The 23,362-nt window shown below is 45.1% G+C and overlaps 1 protein-coding gene across 1 annotated transcript in view; it reads right to left on the reverse strand.

Annotated features, from left to right (window-relative positions):
• CRYBG2 (crystallin beta-gamma domain containing 2) overlaps window positions 1–23,362 on the reverse strand; it is a 77,917-nt gene that overhangs the window by 15,272 nt on the left and 39,283 nt on the right. The window contains exons 2-11 of the mRNA XM_058195368.1: window positions 18,956–22,427; window positions 13,693–13,737; window positions 13,454–13,572; window positions 12,344–12,500; window positions 10,692–10,831; window positions 8,739–8,865; window positions 6,341–6,376; window positions 4,203–4,339; window positions 3,007–3,133; window positions 642–784 (exon numbers count right to left, since the gene is read on the reverse strand). Of these exons, the coding sequence (XP_058051351.1) occupies window positions 642–784; window positions 3,007–3,133; window positions 4,203–4,339; window positions 6,341–6,376; window positions 8,739–8,865; window positions 10,692–10,831; window positions 12,344–12,500; window positions 13,454–13,572; window positions 13,693–13,737; window positions 18,956–22,330 (4,406 nt within the window). The 5' untranslated portion in view covers window positions 22,331–22,427. The remainder of the gene's footprint in view (window positions 1–641; window positions 785–3,006; window positions 3,134–4,202; window positions 4,340–6,340; window positions 6,377–8,738; window positions 8,866–10,691; window positions 10,832–12,343; window positions 12,501–13,453; window positions 13,573–13,692; window positions 13,738–18,955; window positions 22,428–23,362) is intronic.

Raw genomic sequence — 23,362 nt, forward strand, 5'->3', positions numbered from 1 at the left:
GAGAACCTTTAGCTAAGATTCTGTGCAGTTCAGAGAACCCCCAAATCCCACTCCTGGCTAGACTCACCCACTCCACCCATCCTCTCCCAGAAATCCCCACGTGGCCGTTTTGGATGCAGGTAAGTGCAGGGCATATACGGAGGCTCGGGGATGATGAAAAAGCAGGCCTACTGGAAATTCAGGAAGGCTGGAAATGAAGGACTCTGGAGCCCGAGGAGGCAATTTTGTCCCTCCCGGAAGCTCGAATAAAGACACCGGAGCCCGGGGAAGGCAAAAACACCACCCCCCCACTCTGTGGTGCAGGAGGCCAACTAGGTCACACCCACCATAGCCACGCCCATCCAGCAATTGGGCAGAGAAGCCTTTGCTAAAATTTTTGAAGCCCACCCCTGAGTAACTTGTGTTCACTTAGCGACCATTTCACTTAAGAACCTGATCGTTGGAACGGTACTTGATTATTAAATGAGGAATGGGTGTGCTGCAGTGAATCAAAGAGAGCTCTGTGTCATCCACTTTTGAATATCTTCTTCCTTCCCAGAACAGAAAGAAAGTTTCCATCCCTTTTGCCCAGGTAACAGATTTTGCCTATTTCCATCAAGGTTGTCTTCCTTACTCTCCACATTTCCTCAGCAAATACTCACACTCCGTTCAAGACATGGATGGATTGTGTCATGATCCCATATCTGGCCAGCTCAACATCTGGCAGGGCCTCACTGAGCTCAACACTGGGGCCATCTTCAAAATCCATGGCTTCAAAAAGTACAATGGCTGGGTCCACAAAGTCCTGCCCAGGGATGAAAAAAAAAATGAATGTATCATAATGTAGCAATAGCATTTAACCCTATTCTCGATAGAATCATCTAGAATAGCCCTCTGAATAGCCCTCAAGTTATCCTGGGGTCACGTGATTGCCCTGTCAGACTTGGCAGCCATCTTTTACATTTGGGCCTTCAGGACTGCCATATCTTCTTCTGTGGAAAAATGGGAGGGAGGATTGCATAGAGTATAGATGATATGTAGTCAAAATAACATTCGTTTCTCAGAGAGTCAAGGACGCATTGCCCTAGCACCTGGAGTTGTATGACTGGGGAGTATCTTCAGTTTGGGCAGTGGATGATTGGACCATGTGATGGACATGAGGGTGCTGGGCAGGGACTTGAACTTTTCTATGGGTGGGGAAAACCTAGAAACTTTCAGATTCAGGTTTTCCCAGATATGCCAATATGACATCTCTAATAAAATGGAACTTTGAGGAAATCCAAACCTCGGAGTTTTCTTTCGTTGGGGGTGTTACTTGGAACCTTGACATGCCTTTTACAACCTTCTGACAAGTAAAATCAATGGGGAAGTCAGATTCACTTAACTTACCTAACTAACTTAACAACTGCAGTGATTCACTTAACAACTGTGGCAAGAAATGTCGTAAAATGAGGCAAAGCTGACTTAAGAACTATCTTGCTTAGTGCTGGAAATTTGGGGCTCCATTGTGTGTTGTAAGCAATGGTGGGTTGCCCCCAGTTCAGACCGATTCTATAGAACCGGTAGTAAAGTCGGCGGGAGGCTCTGCTCACTGACCCAAACGTCATCAAAACTCTTCTGCGCACGCGCACAGGCAGGATGCAAAACGGTAGTAAAAGTAAGTAGAACCCACCCCTGGTTGTAAGTCAAGGATCACGTACACATTGTTATAATAAATCCCGCTTTCTCAAAATACTACTTTCAAGTAAGTAACATGGTGGATAGAGGAGGCACAAAGTTTGCTTTTTTGTTTTTTATGTCTTTATAAAAGTCTAAGTCACCTGAATGATATATTATTCCCTACGGCAAAGAGAAGCAGAGATGGTTAAATTGATTCTTTTATCCAAAGAAGAGAATATATCTAACCTGGTCTCCTATTTTGAAATTACTTCCGGATTTTGTTGCAATGAAAAAAAAATAATTGAAACTTTGATTTTGTTTTTGTAAACTAGATAGGCTTATTGTTATAGAAATGGCTTGTACATATTGTTGTGTAAAAACAAAAAGTTGTGGTTGTAAAGTTGTTTTCTTCTACTGTGCTAAAGAGAGTCACAAATCACTGCCTTTTTTTTTCTTTTCTCCCTTTACACTTATCTCTTTTTCCCCCACCCCCTTTTCTTATCCTGTTTCCCCGAAAATAAGACCTCCCCGGATAATAAGCCCAATTGGGCTTTTGAGCGCATGCACTAAAATTAGCCCTCCCCAAAAATATTTAAGCGCATGCGCAGCTGGTCCCCGCCATTTCTTTTCTTGCTCCACGCACCACCAAATAATAAGACTTACCCCGAAAATAAGGCCAAGCGTTTATTTTGGGGTTCAAAAAAATATAAGACAGGGTCTTATTTTCGGGGAAACATGGTAGTTTTTTGCAACTTTTTTTCCTTTGTATTTTATACTTGGATAAACTAATAAAATTTAAATTTAGAATGTCTAAGTCACCTTCACTTGTGTGGTTGTCCCCTTGTGTTGGATATCCCACCTTTTGAAGATTCCACTTTTTTTTTATGGATACCCCACCATCATATTGTTCTCATTGTTTGTGTTTGTTTTGATATTTAGATTTTTAGGGGAGTTGGGTACATTAAGATTAAACTAGAACTGTGATAGCGAAAAGTTTAGGAATCCCTCTTCTAGTCTAAATCCATGTTCCCCAACCTTAGCAACTTTAAGACCTATGGATGTCCACTCCCAAACTTCCCCTGCCAGTAGGAATTGAAGTGAGTTGAAAGTTGAGATCCATACCAGGGGTGGTATTCACTTACCTTCGCTACTGGTTCGCAAATATGAGTGAGTGCTTCGTTCACACGCGACACCTCCACGCATGTGCAGGACCTTCTGCGCATGCACAGAGCGTCAAAAACACATTCTAAAGTAGTTGTGGTTGTGAAACATTATTCTAAAGGTTAAACATTTTCTTAGGCAATACTGCAGGACCAAAGAACCATAGATCTCTCGTTTTTAATTCAGTGAGCAAATGGGCAGACTTACCGTCCGGATCAACCTCAGTGACAACAGCTCTTCATTATAGCCAGCCCAATCTGTCCAGTCGCAATACTCTCCTTCTTCCAATAGGTACTGATGGCCACGAAAACCTTCTTTCTCATAGCCAACCCAGCTGGAGATGACAATAGATCAACAATAAAAGATGGGTAAAAAGGGAAACTGCTCTGATTCCTGAATGTAAAACTTTCTTTCTCTCATGTCTCTGGAGATTCTCAATCATCCAGGTCATGGATGCCCCAAAGGTGGTTTTCCAAAAGGCAATTGGATTTTCTTAGTTTTTTTCCTTGAAAACACTTCACTTCTTATCCAAGAAGCTTCTTCAATTCTGACTGAATGGTGACTGAACCATTCAATCAGAACTGAAGAAGCTTCTTGGATGAGAAGCAAAATGTTTTCAAGGGGGAAAAATGAGAAAGTCCAGTTATCTTTTTTGGAAAAGCACTTTGGGACTTTCCTTTCCTTTCCTTTCCTTTCCTTTCCTTTCCTTTCCTTTCCTTTCCTTTCCTTTCCTTTCCTTTCCTTTCCTTTCCTTTCCTTTCCTTTTCTTTCCTTTCTGAAATCAACCTATGTAACAACAGACAATATGGTTCCTGCAGTAAAAATATTATTTTTGTATTGATCTTTTTCTTTCTTTTTAAAATTAATCTTTCTTTTAAAAAAGTATGTGACAAGAGACAGAACACAAACAAGTGGAAAAGAAGGGATTTTTCTGGTGGAGAAATAGTGAAAAGTTTAGTATTCAGCTCAGAAATTGAAAAAGATCTCTAAAATCCCTTTTCCTTGTTGTTAAAGATAATGTATTTTTATGGTTATTTTTCATCAGTGATATTCTTGAGTACTAATTGTACAGTTTTTGTAATTTCTCCTGTCCAGCTTCTGATACAATATTTTTGCATCTTTTTTTCTTTATTTATTTCATGATTCTGGATGGATCCCCCAGTGATGTACAGATGTATATTGTAATAAAAAATATAATATGATGTAATGACAAACAGTAATAAAACAAACAATAGTAATAAAAATCAGCAAAAAACACTTTTTAAAAGCCCAAGGATGGCTCGCCTTTGCCTAGCTAAGAACTGTATGCTTTTTTTGGAAGAAACTAATATCTTTGCTTCCCAGAACTGCTGGGACGGAACATAATACAAATGGGAGAAATCGTGTCATCCAAAATTGCTCACCAGCCTCCCAAGATTTTAAGAGAACCAGCAGTGGACATCATGGAATCCTGGTCATTCTCTGGCTTCCTTAAGTTGTAAATATCTCGGCTTACTTGCCAGCTATGGCCCTGAAAATGTGGCCTCTCAAAAATTACAGTCTGCGAAGAAGACGATGGAGAATGAAATGAACATTTGCGTGGCTTACACATTTTTAATACTGATTTTAAGAGTAAAAAAAAAAAATATTGGGATGGAGGCAGTGGTGAAATCCAATTTTTTTTACTACCGGTTTGGTGGGCGTGGTGTGGCTTGGTGGTCATGGCAGGGGACAGATATTGCAAAATCTCCATTTCCAGAGGTGGTATTTGCCGGTTCTCTGAACTACTCAAAATTTCCCCTACCGGTACTCCAGAATCTGTCAGAACCTTTTGGATTTCACCCCTCGATGGAAGAATGAATAAATGCTGAGATTCCCAGGGAGCTGAACCACAATTAAAGATAGTCCTCGAGTGACATATGACTGTTTTTCACACTTGTGACCCAGAGGTGGGTTTCAACAGGTTCTGACCAGTTCTAGAGAACTGGTAGTGGAAATTTTGAGCAGTTCAGAGAACCGGTAGTAAAAATTCTGACTGGCCCCGCCCCCATCTATTCTATGCCTCCCGAGTCCCAGCTGATTGGGAGGAAATGGGGATTTTGCAGTATCCTTCGCCTGGAGTGGGGAGGGAATGGAGATTTTACACTATCCTTCCCCTGCCACGACTATCAAACCATACCCACCAAGCCTCGCCACACCCACCAAGCCACACCCACAGAACTGGTAGTAAAAAAATTTGAAACCCACCACCGTTGTGACCCCCGTTGCAGCATCCCCATGGTCATGTGATCAAAATTCAGGCACTTGATAACTGGCATGCATTTATGACACTTGCACTGTTCTGGGGTCATGTGATCATGAATTATAACCTTTCCAGCCAGCTTCCAACAACCAAAGTCAATTAGGGGAGCAAGATTCGCGTAACCATCACACGATTGACATAACAATTGCAGTAATTCGCTTAACAAATGTGGCAGAAAAGCGATACCGTGCAGGCCATTCATTTAACCATTGCCTTGCTTAGCAACATAAATCTTGGGCTCCATAGCTCATCTGTGGGCTGTCAGACTTCTGAATGCCACATAACATCATAAGTACGTAGTAAGATAGACTTGCAAGGCCGGCGCAACGTGCAACATGCTCTTATTGACACAATATATTATAATATTATAATAATGTCATGCACATATATGTATAGAGGATTGTGTGTTTGTTAGTATGATTTACTGGGTTAGGGATTTTCTTTCTTTCATTGTGAGTTATTGAGATGTATTGTGTTTGTGGGGGGGGGTGAACTAAGGGAGGCTCAGCCAATCTTATTGTACGCATGTTGTGCATTGACAATAAAGGCTTGAAATTGAAATTGAAATCTGTTGTGGTTCTTATGTGTATGTGTATATGTATATACATAGGCATAGGCATAGGCATAGGCATAGGCATAGGCATAGGTATAGGTATATACTGAATTTTTTGGACTATAAGATGCACCAAGATTTCGAAGAGGTAAGTAAGAAAAAAAAAGTGTTTTGCCCTCCCCAGCCCCCAGGAGAACTGTGCAGGCCTCCCAAACCCTCTGCACACCCTGTTTTTGCGAAAAACAGGCCCATTTTTTGCAAAAAAATGGGATGAGTGGGGCAGGGCTTCAGAAGGCCAAAAATGGCTGTATTCAGTGTATAAGACGCACCAACATTTCCACCCTCTTTTAGGGGGGAAAAGTGTGTCTTATACTCCGAAAAATACAGTATATGTATGTGTGTGTGTGTGTGTGTGTGTGTGTGTGTATGTGTATGTGTATATGTATATCTATCTATCTATCTATCTATATATATATATATATATATATATATATATATATATATATATATATATAGTGAAAACCTCAGAAAACAAATATATATATGTATATCTATCTATCTATCTATCTATATATATATATTTGTATGTGTGTGTGTGTGTTCCAATTTAAAAAATGCAATTTTGCAGCAAATTCAGATTCTTTATCTCTACTTTTTGCAAGGATGTATTTCTATCCAACCATCAGACTTGGCCATGTTCCCATTACCTTGGGCTCTGCAGGCATTTCAACAACTGGGGAACCCTGAAAAGAGAATAAACAAAAGAGAACATTCTATAATTGGATCTATCGATTATGATTTCCTTTCCAGCTCATCGTTATCTGGATTCTTGAGACATTTTCTGGTACCACTTTTGCACTTCCTGACATTAGATTATCATCCATCAAAATGGTCTTGCTTTCAATTTTAAAATAAGAACGGATTAAAAATTTCAAATGTCCTCACAAATAGCACACACTTAACATTTAAAAAGTTCATAGGCAGGAAAAGAACAGTTTGACCCATTTACTGATGCAAGCAGAACGCTTTGATTCCTTCGTTCTTTTAAAAATAAAAAAAATCAGCCAGTAACCATATTTATAACACTGAATTTGGACTGCAACCTGTTCGTTTTTTTAAAAACCCAAAGTTACGTTCTGGCTGAAAGTATCTGTGCTGGAAATTGCAGCAGCTGCTTAATTCACCTGGTACAGATAGGCAAATTCAAGGGGGCGCGTGGAGGTCAAAAAAGTTAAAATGGCAACTGCAACCACATGATCAAAGCTTGGCAACCACTTCACTTAATCCTCCAGGGAAAGATTGAAAGCAAATGAGGTCCAGGCAGAAGAAGAACATCATGGATTCCAAATCTAAGGGACCAGTTTGGATAAAATTCAGCAGCACTTTTTCGTGCAGCTGTTGATAAAAATAGGATCACCAATGTCTGATGATGGATATGGCACAAGAAGAAGAAGAAGAAGTCACCTTACTGATTTCCGAATCAATCAGAAGGGAAGGAGGTTGCTGAGTTAGCCGAAACTGCTTTTGTGCCACAGCATGGGACTGCCAGTGGCTTCAGGGCACTACAATATTGGCCAAAGTACAACTAAAAATAAAGAATAGAAAGGGAGATATTCCTAGAACAGCCCAATCAGGACTGAATGTACTTACGGGTGTGTGGAAAAGATAGAAAATTGAGAAAGGGAGTGGAATGAAGAACAGCGAACTTGCATTCCACAGGGTAACTTCTGGTTACACATCTCACTTGCTTAAATAAACTAAGTAAGCAATGATTAAGTAAATGAAGAAATGTACAAACATACATGCATTCATTTGCATGAGGCACGACACAAACAAATGTGTTCTTAAAGAAACAAACCTGCCATTCAGCTGACTTGCACAAGTAAAATACCGGTTGAATACATTTGGTGAAAGTGGCATAAATTGCTGTACCTGTACTATTTAAATCTGCCCTCTCAAGCTAAGAAACAAACAGACAATCTTAAAATACATGTTGCAATCTTCAAAATAAATGTTGTTGTCTACGTGTTTAACCCGTTCAGGATTTCCATATATGGAATTTGTGTTGCTCCCAAATGAGTCCCATATCGATGGGATCCTCAAGGATTACTAGTTTCTCAGCTAACTCACATGATTTATTTCTAGCTCACCTGCAATTGGTCTCAAATTGCAATTCAAGAAATCCCCTTTTTAAGACTATGAAGCTTTACGGCAGTGTCTCCCAACCTTTGCCAGTTTAGGATGCATGGACTTCTGGGAGTTGAAGTCCATACACCTTTACAAGGGTAAGGTTGAGAAACACTGCTCTAAAGTGAAGTTTCCCAACCTTGGCAATTTTAAGATGTGTGGACGTCAACCTCCAAAATTCTCCAGTAAGCAAAAACGCAAATGTAAGTCTAAAGCGTAAGCAAATAAACAAATAAAGTCACTGTAATAGATCTCTCTGGGTTTGAGAACATCTCCAAGACATGGCAACTGATGACCAGATGACCTTGCCTCCTGAGATCTTAGTGCCTCCATTAAGGAATCAATAAAACAAAAAGAAGAAGGAATAAACAACCAATTGAGACCTTGCCTTAATGAATTAGAACATTAGGGCTAGAGTGTACATATGTATTTAGTTTCCAAGAATCTGTAGTGACTTTCCTGACTTGAAATCTGAGTAATAAGACTTAATGTGATATTAACTTGCTTGGTCAGAGGCCGTTAATAATGGAAGGAAGGAAGGGAGGAAGGAAGGAGGGAAGGAAGGAAGGAAGGAAGGAAGGAAGGAAGGAAGGAAGGAAGGAAGGAAGGAAGGAAGGAAGGAAGGAAGGAAGGAAGGAAGGAAGGAAGGAAGGAGAAAGCAAGAGCAAGCTTTGGTGGCACAGTGGTTAGAATGCAGTATTGCAGGCTAACTCTGCTCACCGCCAGGAGTTCAGTCCTGATCAGCTCAAGGTTGACTCAGCCTTCCATCCTTCCGAGGTCAGTAAAATGAGGACCCAGATTATTGGGGGAAATATGCTGACATTGGATGTAAACCACACAGAAACTGCTGTAAAGCACCATGGGGCAATATATAAACTAAATACTATTGCTATTGATATTTTTCCAGGGGATACTTACTAGTTTAATTGGATGCATGGAGCAAATGGAAGGGTCCTTTGCACCCCAGGCTTGCAAACTGGGATACCCACCAGGTTCTAAGACGTACGGGTCATCATCAAAGAACGGTTTCGAATAAACGAGCCACCTATGGAATAGAGAGATCTGTAAAAGAACTGGCAAAACAAGTAATGATAACGTATCTACTGAACGGAGCTGTAATCCCAAGAGATCTTCTGGAAGGAGATGGTTTGTTTGATCAACGCTTTAAGCCAACTAGCCCAATTTGTGTTTTCCAGACTAATATGTGAATTAGAAGGCAACGGTTGGTTGATTTTTGGCCATTTTCAAATTTTGCAATCTACCCCAGCTCACGAAGTAAGTAAATTATCTATAAAATACACAGTTCAGAGCAAAATATGTACACAATTCTATATTGTGTGCAAATGGAAAAAAAATATGAACCAGAAGAATTACTGATTATTTTGTATAAAAATTTCCACAGTATGCTGGGTTTTCCACGCAAGTTCAGAAATGCCTCAAATAAATAAACACTTGAATTTCCAAATAGATTGTGAGAACCAATCACTAGAAGCTGCAGACAAAGCATCAAGGCCACTTTTCCACCCGTCCTTGACCTAACCCATCTGTCTTGCAACCAGAGAATGCAGGACTCTGCCATTGTATAAGAAGCTTATCAGCACAAAACATCAGAATCTTGAAATCATTAGGTCAGAGTCAGATTCTACTTCTTTTGAAATGAACAGGGGCTCTATAAAAGTACTGCTCTCTTTTTGCACGTCTTGTTCATTTCCATGAAATTTGGCAATCAGATCCCAGGTGACTGGGTGGAAATGAATGCCCAGATGAACAGGCCGTGTTCAGCTCTTAAATGGTTTGTCTGGAGTGGCATCAGTCATCATTTCCTCCAGCAGCTGTTGTGGTCACGGTATCCCAACAGGACCCATCACTGACATTTGCAGTGGGATCTGTTAGCCATCTACTTTGTAAATTAGCTACACATCAATGTTCTGCTGTGTGGAACTGTTGCTTGTAACACAGGGCTGTCAAACTCAAGGTCCGCGGGCAGTGGTGAGATTCAAATAATTTAATAACCGGTTTTCTGCCCTAATGACCAGCTGTGTGGGCGTGGCTAGGAGGTGTGACAGGCAGCACTCGGCCTCCTGCACCCCTCCAGGAGCAAAAACCGGCCAGGGGGGATGTGCCACCCCCCACCCTCCATTTTGGACCTAGTAAGCCTCCCTGAAGCCTCCTGGGAGTGAAAACGGGTCGTGAGGGGGCCACGGTGCACCTCTCCCATTTTGGGCCTAGGAATTCTCCCTGAAGCCTCCTAGGAGTGAAAACGGGGCACGTGGGGACTCCTGGAAGGGGAGGGGAGGGGCGGAGCCAGCCAGCAATTTAACTACCGGTTCGCCCAATCCGGCCTGAACTTGCTGAATCCCACCACTGCCCTCAGGCCACATCCAGCCCACGGGGTGCTTAGATCTGGCCCATAGGGTCACCCTGGAAACAACGAAGGACTAGCCCGTGGTGCCTCTTCCAGTGAAAAGGGAGCTCGGGACAGCTGTGTGCGCCCTTCCGAGCTCTGTTTTCACTGGAAGAGGGTTGCAGGAGGCTGTCACAGCTGAAAACAGAGCTTGGGAGCCTGTTTTGGCTGGCAGGGTGCTCGGGCCGCCACAGGTACCCCTGACATGAGTGATGTCAAGCTGGCCATGCCCCTCCTCACCACGCCCACCACGCCCCCCCCAAGGGCCAACCCTGATGCGGCCCTCAATGAAATCGAGTTTGACACCCCTGTTTGTAAGCAGTAAGCTTTCCATTAGAGAAGGAGTTAAGGGCCACTCTTCAGATCCTTCTATTTTAGTCTCTACAAAAGAAGTCAAGCGCTTTAGCTCAAGGTCATCTCTTACAAGGTGGGTACTCAAAACAGAAGAGAGAGAAAAAGTGCCTTACAGGCCAGAGTGGACAATGATAGATGCTGCCTTCAAGGGTTCGCCACATCTTCGTAAATCTTCAGCAGAATCGGTGAACCTCTGTTTTCTCCCTTCGCCATTTTCCTCTGCAAAAAAAGTGATCTCGGGGAGTCTGAAATCCTGCAAAGAAATTTGGCTTGTTAGTGGAGAAAGAGTTGATTTCCACAATCATTACTTCCTAGCATTCCATAATGGTTACATATTTCAACAGCAGGCAAAACCTTTGTGTTTTTCAGAAAATAATTTTCAAGAGGAGCCCAACTGATCAAGGCAGACAAGTTGCATCAACCAATTCATTCAAAATGTGGTCAGGGGCTTTGCATTGAAAAATTGAAGCTTCAGTCACTTAGGGTTATAATTTGGTTGTTTTCTGTTCATACCATTCTTTCACCCAAAAGAGGCAATACCATCAAGGTAAAGGTAAAGGTTCCCCTCGCACATATGTGCTAGTCATTCCTGACTCTAGGGGGCGGTGCTCATCTCTGTTTCAAAGCCAAAGAGCCAGCGCTGTCCGAAGACGTCTCCGTGGTCATGTGGCTGGCATGACTCAATGCCAAAGGTGCATGGAACACTGTTACCTTCCCATCAAAAGTGGTGCCTATTTTTCTACATGCTTTCAAACTGCTAAATTGGCAGAAACTGGGACAAGTAATGGGAGCTCACTCCATTACACAGCACTAGGGATTTGAACCGCTGAACTGCCGACCTTTTGATCAACAAGCTCAGCATCTTAGCCACTGAGCCACCGCATCCCCCTCGTGGCACTTTTGGCTACCAAAGTCCTCCTCATCCACCACAGATGGTGAGTCACCTGCTTTCCATCATAAGCAAAGGTGAATTCTACACTCTGCAACTGAACCACCTCTTGCTTTTCACTGCCTTCAGTTGCTCTCCCTGCTTTGAAGAATGAGGCTCAGCTGCAGATCATGGCAACTCCTGGAAGCCTTGAGAAAATCTACTTTTTCAAGTTTCAGACAGGAGACAATTTTGATCCAGCAAAAGGCAGCTGTTCTGACCCAGCTTTCCAAACATGACAAATCCTCTGAAGTGAACTCAAAGATCCCTTTATTAGAAGCGCCAGCAGCCCCAGCAAAAAGTTTCTTTCTCACCGCAGCCTAGTAAGCCCTTTTGGCTGGAAGATGAATAGTTGTCTGCCACATCTATTCATCTCCAGCCCCTGCCTTTTATCCCCAGAGCTAGGGTGGGGCTTCGCTAGCAGCAGTGGCTCTTCCATCCCAAGGATCAGCCCATGGATTTCCACTGCTCTCCTCTCCTCTGCCTTCTGTGCATCCGCGCATCAGGCACTGGACCCAGCTGTTCCTCCTCTTCCTCATCGGCCACCTCCAGATCTGGGGGCTGTTGAATCTCCATCTGAGGCCTGACAGACGGCCCAGGCTTTTCCTCTGTCTCTCTCTCTCTCTGCCAGCTCCATTCCCTCTTCCCCCTCAGAGTTCTCAAGTTGCCTTGTTGCTGGCCCTGACTCCCATGCCTCCTCCTCCTCTGATTCAGCTGCTGGAGGGGCCTGCGGCTGACAAACCACAACAGCAGCTTTCTATATTCTCACTGTTCCAACATCAACATTCACCTGCATGGAAAGAGAAATACCCTTGAATGGAACTCAGTCCCTTTTACCTGCACAACCCGTTTGAGAGAACCAATACGGAACGGGGCATTCTCTCCTTCTGACTCTTCCTTGCAGTACATTCTCCAAGGGTTACTGATTTCCACGTTCCCTTCAGCCAGCACACACTTCCTCCCATGGAATCGGGGCTTTTCATACATCAACCAGCTGAAGAGAATCAGAAAGGAACATCATTTGTTGAGCGTCCATTAGAGCAGGGGTCTCCAAGCTTGGCAACTTGAAGACTTGTGGACTTCAACTCCCAGCTTTGCTGGCCGAGGAATTCTGGGAGTTGGAGTCCACAAGTCTTCAAGTTGCCAAGGTTGGAGACCCCTGCATTAGACCCAAGTCTTGAATTCTAGCGTTGGATTGGCTGGTGTGTGATATTGATGGAGTTACTTGGGTACCCACCCACATTCCTCATGGTCCTTAAAAGGGAAATGCCTTTCCTCTGTACCGAACAAGCTTATAAATATTTATCAAAAATATCTTAACAAAATGTTTTGCTACAATCACAAAAAAAAAATGGAGGGGAGGAAAAATTTTGGGAGACTCTCCCATCCTCTTGCTATTTGCCCTTCCATTCCTCCATAGCTCCACAATTCACACAGACACAGTTTTATGCATTAGAACAGTGGCACAGAAAACAGTGTACATCCAATAATTAAAGCTGAGGTATGATACAGTGGTGGGTTTCAAATTTTTTTACTACCGGTTCTGTGGGCGTGGCTTGGTGGGCAGGGCAGGGGAAGGATACTGTAAAATCCTCTCTTTTACTGTGCTGTTCCCTTCCAGGTATTTAAGGAGAGGCCAGCCCTTTAAGGTGGACCAAATCAGGAAACTGACTCCATAGAAAAACTATTGAGATAGGATATAGTAGAGATGAAAGAATTCAACACTTTCCACTCCAGAGGAATGTTGGTGGAATTGACAGATCTTTCTAAGACGGAAACACTAACTTCCTTGATTGCACTAGAGAGAAAATATTACCTACGTTTATTGAACAACCATGCACTGACGCTTCTGATCCTTTTAATAGTATTTGCTTGCTGGTTTCTTTTTCCGGCTAAGGTCCTGTTTTCCCACTATGCTTACCCCAAGCCAGCTAAAGCATTGCTTACCCTCCACGGATCACCTGAATGGAGATAGTGCTTGCGAGTTCCCAATAAGTGGCATCTGGGACATCATTCCAGATTTCTCTTTTCTGCCCTCCAAAGCCTGCCTCAGAGTATAAAATGATCTGCAGTAAAGCAAGAAACGGGAGGGGGGGAGGAAAAGGGACCGTCTTAACTTTGTGTCTACCAAGGTATAATCTCTTTGCCGGATCCTGGGAAGTCACCCTTCCTTTTCGCCATCCTACCTTGCTGGGACGCTTATTGATCTTCAGAGGATTATGTTGCTCTTCCTGAAATTGAAAAAAATAGTTGGGAAATTACTGGAGATCACAGGGTAGCACTTGCACAAGTAAATAGGGCCACGGTGGAGATTTTCAAAAGGTCTCTGTGTCTAAATCAACGGTCACCAACTGGTGGTCTGTGGACCACTGGTGGTCCGTGAGAAAATTTTGGTGGCCCCCTGAAAAATTATTTGCATTTTTTATATTCCACTAAATCAGGGGTCTTCAAACTAAAGTCCCTGGGCTGGATATGTGCAATGAACGGTTGTATTGTTGCAGAGAGTCTCTCACTTTGGGATCTTCTTGTGTGGGTTGGAGGGGGGCAGAAATTCCAACTTGGGGTCTGCTTCAGCCTCTTGGTGCGGGGCTTTGGGCAAAGGCTGGAGGGAAGTGCTGCTAGTGGCGAAGAGCTGGAGGGCCTTGTTCCAGTGGGATAGCATCATGGCCTGGAACTGGCTGACCATCTCAGCCTGCTGAGCCTCCAGGTGCCAGTACCTGGCCTTGCCCTCCTGCAGGTCTTCCTTCTGCTTGGAAAGCCTATGCTCCTAGTTCTCAGTGAGGTGCTTCTGCTGAGACTCTTTCTCAGTCAGATCAAATCTGAACTGAGCTATTTTGCCAACTCCTTCACATGTTGGCTGCTTGGCTCCAACAACTGCTTCCTGTTGGGGCCCTAAGGAGCCTGGGTGGGGAGGGGAGGAGTGGCTGGGAGGGGAGGGGCAAGTAGAGGCCGACGAGACACCCCTTGACGTGAGTGATACCGAGTTGGCCACATCCACCCAGTCACATGACCACCTTAGCTACGCCCATCAAGCCGGTCATTAGGCAGATCATAGCAGTAGTCCACGGGATTTAAAATTATGAATTTAGTGGTCCCTGACGTCCGAAAGGTTGGTGACGCCTGGTCTAAATTGTACATCCAATGAACTTTCTCTGCAGTGGTAGAATAAGTAAAGAGTATGTATTTTGGTAGATCAATTGTATATTATTTAGCTTCTTAGTTTTATACCCAACCATTCCTTCAAGAGCTCCAAGTGGCCCACTCTGTGTTTCTCCCCACAATCACCACCTTATACAGTGGGTTGGGCTGGGAGAGACGGATTAAACTCGGAGTATTTCCATGGTTGAAAAGGGACTAAGATTGAATCTCAACCCCCTAACTACAGGTAGTCCTCGACTTATGACCACAATTTAGGCCAAAATTTCTGTTGTTGGGTAAGATATTTGCTAAGTGAGTTTTGCCCCCATTTTACGACCTTTCTTGCCACAGTTGTTTAAGTGAATCACTGCAGTTGATAACTTAGTATCCTGGTTATTATGTGAATCTGGCTTCCCCGTTAATTTTGCTTGTCAGAAGGTCACAAAAGGGGATCACATGGCCCCAAGACACAGTGACCGTCATAAACATGAACCAAGCAGCTGAATTTTGATCACATGATCGTGGGAAAGCTGCAAAGGTCGTAACTGTGAAAAACGGGCGTAAGTTATATTTTCTAGTGCCGTTGTAACGTTGAACGGTCACTAAATGAACTGCTGTAAGTCGAGGACTACGTGTACTATACCAGGGGTCTCCAACCTTGGCAACTTTAAGACTTGTGGACTTCAACTCTCAGAGTTCCTCAGCTAGCAAAGCTGGCTGAGGAATTCTGGGAGTTGAAGTCCACAAGTCTTAAAGTTGCTAAGGTTGGAGACCCCTGTACTATACTATGTATCTCTTGCATTGCATCCAAATATTCCTCTCCCCAACATACACAGGTCTGGAGCGTCGTTGGGTCATTTCTGTTCATCTGATATAATATTATTGTCAACTCGAGCTGGCCTGACTGAGGCCATTTGGAGGCTCCACGGTTGCCACAATGGAGATGAGGGTTAGGGAGGGAGGAATAGTGGCAGCTGGGGTTTGGTAGCCAAAACAAACTAGTTTTCCTTGTGAAGCAAGGACGTTCCCACCGGTGGCTGAAGAAAGGAGGAATGATGTTGCCCAAGCAACCGGACTGCACCTTGATTGGACCATGTGACCGATTGTTTGGGAAAAGGGGGAAAACTTTTACTTTTAATTAGATGAAAACTGCAGGAACCTTCAGAGTCAGTTTTCACCAGCCTGTGCCAATATGAAAGTATATCCAATAAAACTATCCTTTGAGGAACCTATCTGCCTTGGAGTTCTGTTTGCTATGGGTGTATTATTCAGAACCTTTACATTAAACCGACTCTGACAATTATGGCTTCAAAAGCCGAGGGAGAAGACTAGTCCAGGGGTCTGCAAACTTGGCTCCTTTAAGACTTGTGGACTTCAACTCCCAGAGTCCCTCAGCCAACTAAGCTGGCTAAGGAACTCTGGGAGTTGAAGTCCACAAGTCTTAAAGGGGCCAAGGTTGAGGCCCTGTTCTACAGGAATCAATTTTGCAAGCCAATCATCAAAGAACTCATCTCATCGGTGTCATAATCTACTGAAGTCGATTTCACAACGCCAATAGAAAGTTCTCTGAACTTAATGCATTGTTAGCTTGCATAAGGAGCATTCCTCTTTTTCTGGAAGCACCACCACCACTCCGCCCCCTGCAGGGTAATCCAGATTGCTCAAAGACCTGACATAAAAGCAATTGGGGGCGGGGGGCGGGGAATGGGAATGTTTATCCAGGAAAACAAGTCGGAACCTGTGTCTTGTGCTCCATAAAGGAGGCTGTTGTGAAATTGTCAAGATGCAATGCCCCAAGATAAAGCGTTACATATCAGAAACATCTGAGCCTCTTGTTCACCACTAAAACTTCTTGTTTAAACGTAAAAGAAAAAAGTGGGGGAGGGTGAGAATCGGACATGTTTACAGATACAGATTAACAGAATTGGAAGGGACCCTGTACTATACTATGTATCTCTTGCATTGCATCCAAATATTCCTCTCCCCAACATACACAGGTCTGGAGCGTCGTTGGGTCATTTCTGTTCATCTGATATAATATTATTGTCAACTCGAGCTGGCCTGACTGAGGCCATTTGGAGGCTCCACGGTTGCCACAATGGAGATGAGGGTTAGGGAGGGAGGAATAGTGGCAGCTGGGGTTTGGTAGCCAAAACAAACTAGTTTTCCTTGTGAAGCAAGGACATTCCCACCGGTGGCTGAAGAAAGGAGGAATGATGTTGCCCAAGCAACCGGACTGCACCTTGATTGGACCATGTGACCGATTGTTTGGGAAAAGGGGGAAAACTTTTACTTTTAATTAGGTGAAAACTGCAGGAACCTTCAGAGTCAGTTTTCACCAGCCTGTGCCAATATGAAAGTATATCCAATAAAACTATCCTTTGAGGAACCTATCTGCCTTGGAGTTCTGTTTGCTATGGGTGTATTATTCAGAACCTTTACATTAAACCGACTCTGACAATTATGGCTTCAAAAGCCGAGGGAGAAGACTAGTCCAGGGTTCGCAAACTTGGCTCCTTTAAGACTTAGGATTCAACTCCCAGAGTCCCTCAGCCAACTAAGCTGGCTAAGGAACTCTGGGAGTTGAAGTCCACAAGTCTTAAAGGGGCCAAGGTTGGAGGCCCCTGTTCTACAGGAATCAATTTTGCAAGCCAATCATCAAAGAACTCATCTCATCGGTGTCATAATCTACTGAAGTCGATTTCACAACGCCAATAGAAAGTTCTCTGAACTTAATGCATTGTTCACTTGCATAAGGAGCATTCCTCTTTTTCTGGAAGCACCACCACCACTCCGCCCCCTGCAGGGTAATCCAGATTGCTCAAAGGACCTGACATAAAAGCAATTGGGGGCGGGGGGGGCGGGGAATGGGAATGTTTATCCAGGAAAACAAGTCGGAACCTGTGTCTTGTGCTCCATAAAGGAGGCTGTTGTGAAATTGTCAAGATGCAATGCCCCAAGATAAAGTTTTACATATCAGAAACATCTGAGCCTCTTGTTCACCACTAAAATTTCTTGTTTAAACGTAAAAGGAAAAAGTGGGGGAGGGTGAAAATCGGACATGTTTACAGATACAGATTAACAGAATTGGAAGAGACCTTGTAGGTCATCTAGTCCAACAACCCCTTCTCCCCACCGCCCAAAGTCTCACAACAATTGTAGTTTGAGGTGAGGGTTCAGTTCTCTAAAATGGAATATTGCAGGGTTTTCATCATGTACACTTACTGTTACCTCTGTTCCCGTCTTTAAGACAACCACTTTTCAATTTCTTTAATGAGCATCGCTGACTCCATAGCCGCCCCATTTAAAGGTTGTAAATAATGACCTTCGTTCAGGCATAGCATTCAAGTGGCTTCTCCAAGCGCTGTAGCAATTGAGCAAAGTGGTGGGTTCGGTCCTGTAACCATCCTTTTGAACTTAAGCTGTGCCACCAGTTCCACAACTGGCTGAAGCTAAGGACGGTAATTCATCCGGGTGCAAAAGGCTACGATGTTCTTTTTTCACATTGCAGAACTCAGAGAGAATGAGTTCAAAACAGCCCAGCTCTTGAACACACAAAGTGGCAAGAAACCCACAGGTGTAGCGGCAGTTTTGAAAGAGCATTGTTATTCCAAGGAATTGAGTGACATTGTTTTGATTTCCCCTTCATATTAAGAAAAGTCTAGAAGTTTGGAACTCATTCTGAACTAACCTGCTTTTTATTCTTGCGTTTGAATGAAGGGGAAGCCAGGTGGGGGAGGGAATTTTCACATAGCTGCAAGCTTTTCTTACTGTAAAAGTCTCAGACTTTAAATTCCCATCCTAAAGTCATGTGCCATCCAGTCCTTTAGCCCTAGATACTGTGGAAACTGTCCATCTTTGGGGTATCTTTGCTGGAGTTATTAAAGAGCTCCTGGCAGCTTGTGAGCAATTTGGGAGTCATTTTGCTTGGGAATGTATGCTATTTTACATTATGCTTTTTGCATGCGCTAATAATAAAGCTTAAAATCCCTTTTTATTTAGTGGTGTGTTTATTGTCCCTAGAATCCAAAAGAACCAATTGCCTGGGCATCTGATCATGGCACTGACATGCTTGGCAAAACACCACATTACAGTTGTCATCAGCAAAGACCAAACGGAGCAGTCCCATTCAGATTTCCTTAACCCCGGGCTCTCCAGATGCCTTAAGACTTCAACTCCCATAATCCCCAAAGTACACAGGATGATAATGCAAGCGAAAGCCCAAGACATTACGCAGGCACAAGCTTGAGAACGGTTACATTCAAGTCGACTTGACCTGGATTTCAAGGTACCCAGCCACAATTCACTCACCTGGACTTCTGATTGCGTCAAGGTCTCTGCTTCCCTGGAGAGAAGAATAACCTGCTTGGAACCACCACCTGTGTCCGGCGCTCTGAAATGGTGCCCAGCATGGAGTGCAGTTAGCGGTAACCCCTTATGAGTTGCATCTTGCTGATGGGCACTTGGAGACGCCTGGCTGCTGTTTTTCTGGATAACAGGGCTCATTTCCTTCCTTTTTGTTAGGGGGCTCTTGGGCTCAGCCTTTTCTGGGGAGATGAACTTGCTGTAAAGAAAGCTGTTGTCCAAGCGAGAATAGGGCTTGTCTTCCACAACCCTTCTGTCTACAAAGTTGGACAAAAGAGCCATCCCTGAGAGAACATGGGTCCTGATCAAGTGGGGCTTATGATTCACGATAGTTCGGGGGGCAATATCGGTGGCCTTGATTTCCCCCAGATTTTGCTGAATTTTTCCAAGGAAAGGAGGCCCAAAGTCTTCCTCGGTCTTGTACTGCTGGCTTTCCCAAGAGGAAGATCTCCTGCCTACGCTGCTATCCCATGATTTCTCTTCTTTAGTGAGGTAAGGGTTTTCGATCTCCTCCGTGTCTTCTTCTGCCAATCCTGGCTCCTCCCCCTTGGATCCTGTCCCTTCCTCTGAGTTTTCCTCGGTGAGAGCGAACAGCTCACCTAATGCTGTTGGGAAAGACACCTTTGACTTGGGAGCGATGTGGTTCTCATCGATAGGCGGAAGGACGGTGTGCTTGGCAAGAGTGGAAGGGCGTGGAGTCCTCGAGAGGGCTTTTGAAGGCTTCCGAAGTTCAGCTGGGTCCATGTTGCGGAGGGTGTCTACAAAATGCTCCATTTCCCCGGCTTCCTCGGGTTCGTGTTCTCCGGTCTGGCTTCTTATTAAGTCACTTGGGGGTTCGGGCCATGAAAAAGAAGCGAGGGTCCCAGCAGGAGAAGTCTCTTGTTCCAGTGCAAATATCAGAGGGCCCTTGCCCGAAATCTGCTTGTCTTTCTTCAGTTCATCATCCTGCGTTCTGGCTTTATGATCCCCTGGAGAAGTTGGCTGTGATGCAGCAGAGACTCCAATTTCCTCTGCGGTGTCCAAGGGGCACCTATTTCTCCTCTTGGCAGATAAGCTGGTTTTTCCCACGCCTAACCAGCTGCTCTCTTGATCTGACCCGTTTGTTATTAGGCCTCCTGCAGTGGGCATGCCTTGCTCCTGTTCAGACCTGCTTCCTGCAAACAGGTTGCCGGGCTTCTGGGAGGCAAAATTGCTGGGCAGGCTGCCGTCTCTCTGGGCTGTGCCGAATGGAACTACTCCCTCTCTGGCTATAGCAGCGTCTCTGTTTGATGTGCGATCAGGGCTCGGTGCAAGCACACACCTTGGCCCCTGGGCATCCCTCACATTGGCATTTTGAGAGTGAGTCATGCCATTCTCAACCTGTAGTGACTCTGGAGTGGAGATGTTGTGAAATTTGGGGAAGGAGGAATGGGCTCTTTGCGGGGATTTGGCATTGGGGAGATCGTCTTGAGGCGGCCAGGTTTCTTCCAACGCAGTGCTGGTGTTAGAGCTGGAAGCAAAGAGTTTCTCTCGCTGGCTCTGGCTGGTGTTTCCCGATCCAGACATAACAACCTCTCGCCCGACTTGGTAAACAGTGGAGCATCCGGGCTGAGGCACAATGACTTGCTGTTGGGCTCTAAAAACAACCGTGCTGTTCCCCTTGGGACCGTACCACTGGGAATGGGTTTTGGCTACAGTGCTGGAACACACTACGTTCTGGACTGGCTTGAACACACAACGCTCTTCAGGAAATGCAGGGCTCGGGGCGGAGGATGTGTAATTTCTCCCTGAGGATCCGGAGAATGAAATAGAACGGAGGGCATTGGAAGAACTTTCCCTTAAGGATTGAAAAGCACCAGGGAAGTTGTTTTCCTTCTGGGATCCAGCATCCAGCTTGGGGAAATCCCCGTTTAGCATAAGGCCTTCCTTCTGGGAGACGGTTCCATTCAAGCTGTCACGAGAAAGGCCCAGATTCTGCTCTTGCAGCCCGTTAGTGTTTATGGTCTGGCTCTCTCTCTGGAATCCGGCATTGCCAGGGTTGTGAACAGCATCCGGAGAGTGTGTGGCTCCACATGATTCAGTAACTCTGGTACTGACGCCATCTTGCATCTCTGTCTTCACTGGGCACTTCGGCTTGGGAATCCGGGAATAAACTTGAGAAAAGACAGGCCCGTGAGCAGTAAAATTTCTCTGTGGGCTGGAAGAGCAGGAAGGCCCCTCCATTGCTGTGGGAGAGAAGCTTCTGGAGTCCACCAGGGAAGGGGAGACCCCAGCATCTGCTGGGGATGAGGAGTGCCAGTTGTCTCCCGGGGCGGACAAGAGTAGGGCATCTGGTGGAGGAGGCAAGCAGTTGATCTCTGCCGGGGAAGGGCACATGGCATCTGCGGAGGAGGAAAACCATCCATTGTCTGGCGGAGGGGACGGATACCTGAGATCCAAGGAGGGTGAGGAACATTTTGGAACTGCTGGGGAAGGGGAGCTCCTGGCATTTGATGAGGGAGACTTGCTCCTGCTCTCTGCTAAGGCGAATGGCCGCCTGGTGTCCACCGTTGAAGGAGCTACGGCGCTTCCTCCAGAATACAAACGCCTCATATCTGAAACAGAATAGGAGGACCTGTTTCCTGCCAAGGAGGACGAGTGCTGGGTATCATCCAGGGATGAGAAGGAGTGGTTGTCTGTTCTGGAAGGGGTATCGTTCCTCCCTACTGGACAACGTGAACTGATGCTACCTTTTGGGCAGGGGAGCACATGTGTTGGCTTGGCCTTGAGTGGCGGAGGGAGCTGCGGTTTTGTTGCTGGGAGGGGAGGCTGCCTCTTCTCTGCCGGGGATTGGGACCTCCGGTTTTCTGCGGTTGGCCCAGAAGGAGAACAGGACCGCTTAGCCTCCTCCGAGAAAGTGGATTTCCTTCTCCCCGTTGGAGAAAAAGGCTGCTTGGCATTTGCTGGAGAAAGGCATCTCTTGGCATTCACAGAGGACACGTTGGATGGTAAAGAATTCCTGGAAGTGGTGGGGTGAGACGCGTGGGCATCCTCTGGGGGTGAAAGTAAGCGCCTGGTAGGTAGGGGAGAACGGGAGGGCCTGGTTTCAGCGGAAGGAGCTGGGCTAGTGGCATCCATCCCCACAAGTCCTTTCTCCCAGGCCTCCAGCAACTTGGACACTTTAGAGGGGCTGCTGGTTCTGGTGCCTCCTCCCTCCACCCTCTGGGAGGCTGCCGACACTTTGCCAAAGGGTGTTTTCTTGACCGGTTCAGGGTGGTTTTTCTTCCATCGAAGCGAAGGGCTTGAGGCAGGACCTCCCGGCTTGCTTGGATGGGAACGTGCCTTGCCGGCAATTTTCTCCATGCTGGAATTAGGACAAGGCAGGTCTTCTTCAGTGTCAGGCCCACTTTGAGGCTGAAGTTGCTCGTGGTTGCCTTCCCAAGGGGTTCCTTTGGTTTTGCTGGAGTTGGAGTGGGGAGGGGAGGGGTGGGATAGGATGGGAGAAAAAAGGAAAGCAAAAGATTAGGCCTGGGTCCCCACCCAGCTTGCCCCCCCAAATAGATTATTCCACGTCATTTTCCATGAAGCCTGGCAGATTCCGTGCTCCCTCTGGTTTCCTTGAACTGTACTTAAACACAACAGCAGCAACAACAACAAAGCAGTCATACTGCAAAATAAGGGGGGGCAGCTTTAAAGATTATCTTTATCTTTATCAGAGATGCTTCTGGGTCTCTTCTAAAACACAAATCTAATGCCTTGTTTGGAAGAGTCAGGAAAAGACCGAAATAGGCTGAATTAACAGAGAGGAGGAGCCACAAAGAGGCGAGGGGTCAAACTATTTTCCAAAGCACCTGAAGGCCAGACAAGGAATAATGGATGGAAACTGAACAAGGAGAGATTCAACCGAGAACTAAGGAGAAATTTTCTGACAGTGAGAACAGAAGTTGCCTTCGGAAGTTGTGACAGCTTCATCACTGGAAGCTTTCAAGAAGCGACTGGACAAATGGTGTTTAGTCTGCTTGGGTGGGGGGTTGGATTAGATCAGTAGTGAAATCTGAACTGGTTTACTACCGGTTTGTGGGCTGCGCATGCATGTTGCAAGCCAAATGAACACATGCGCACAAGTGTGCACCATGCACCAAATGCAAGGTGCATCCGTGCACACACTCACACGCGCAGTACACGACAAAAGGATGCATGGGGTAAGTAGAACAGCATGCAGGGTGTGTGTGTGATCAGCTGTAGCGGGTGATCTTTTTTTTTTACTTTTAAAAGCATTTTTTTACAACCTATTTGGGCGAATAGGTTGTAAAAAAATGCTTTTAAAAGTAAAAAAAAAAAATTTCAATGACCAGCTGAGCAACGCGTGATCTTCAGAACTTTTTTTCCTTTTTA

Source organism: Ahaetulla prasina, chromosome 10, assembly GCF_028640845.1.
Source record: "Ahaetulla prasina isolate Xishuangbanna chromosome 10, ASM2864084v1, whole genome shotgun sequence".
Classification (NCBI taxonomy): domain Eukaryota; kingdom Metazoa; phylum Chordata; class Lepidosauria; order Squamata; family Colubridae; genus Ahaetulla; species Ahaetulla prasina.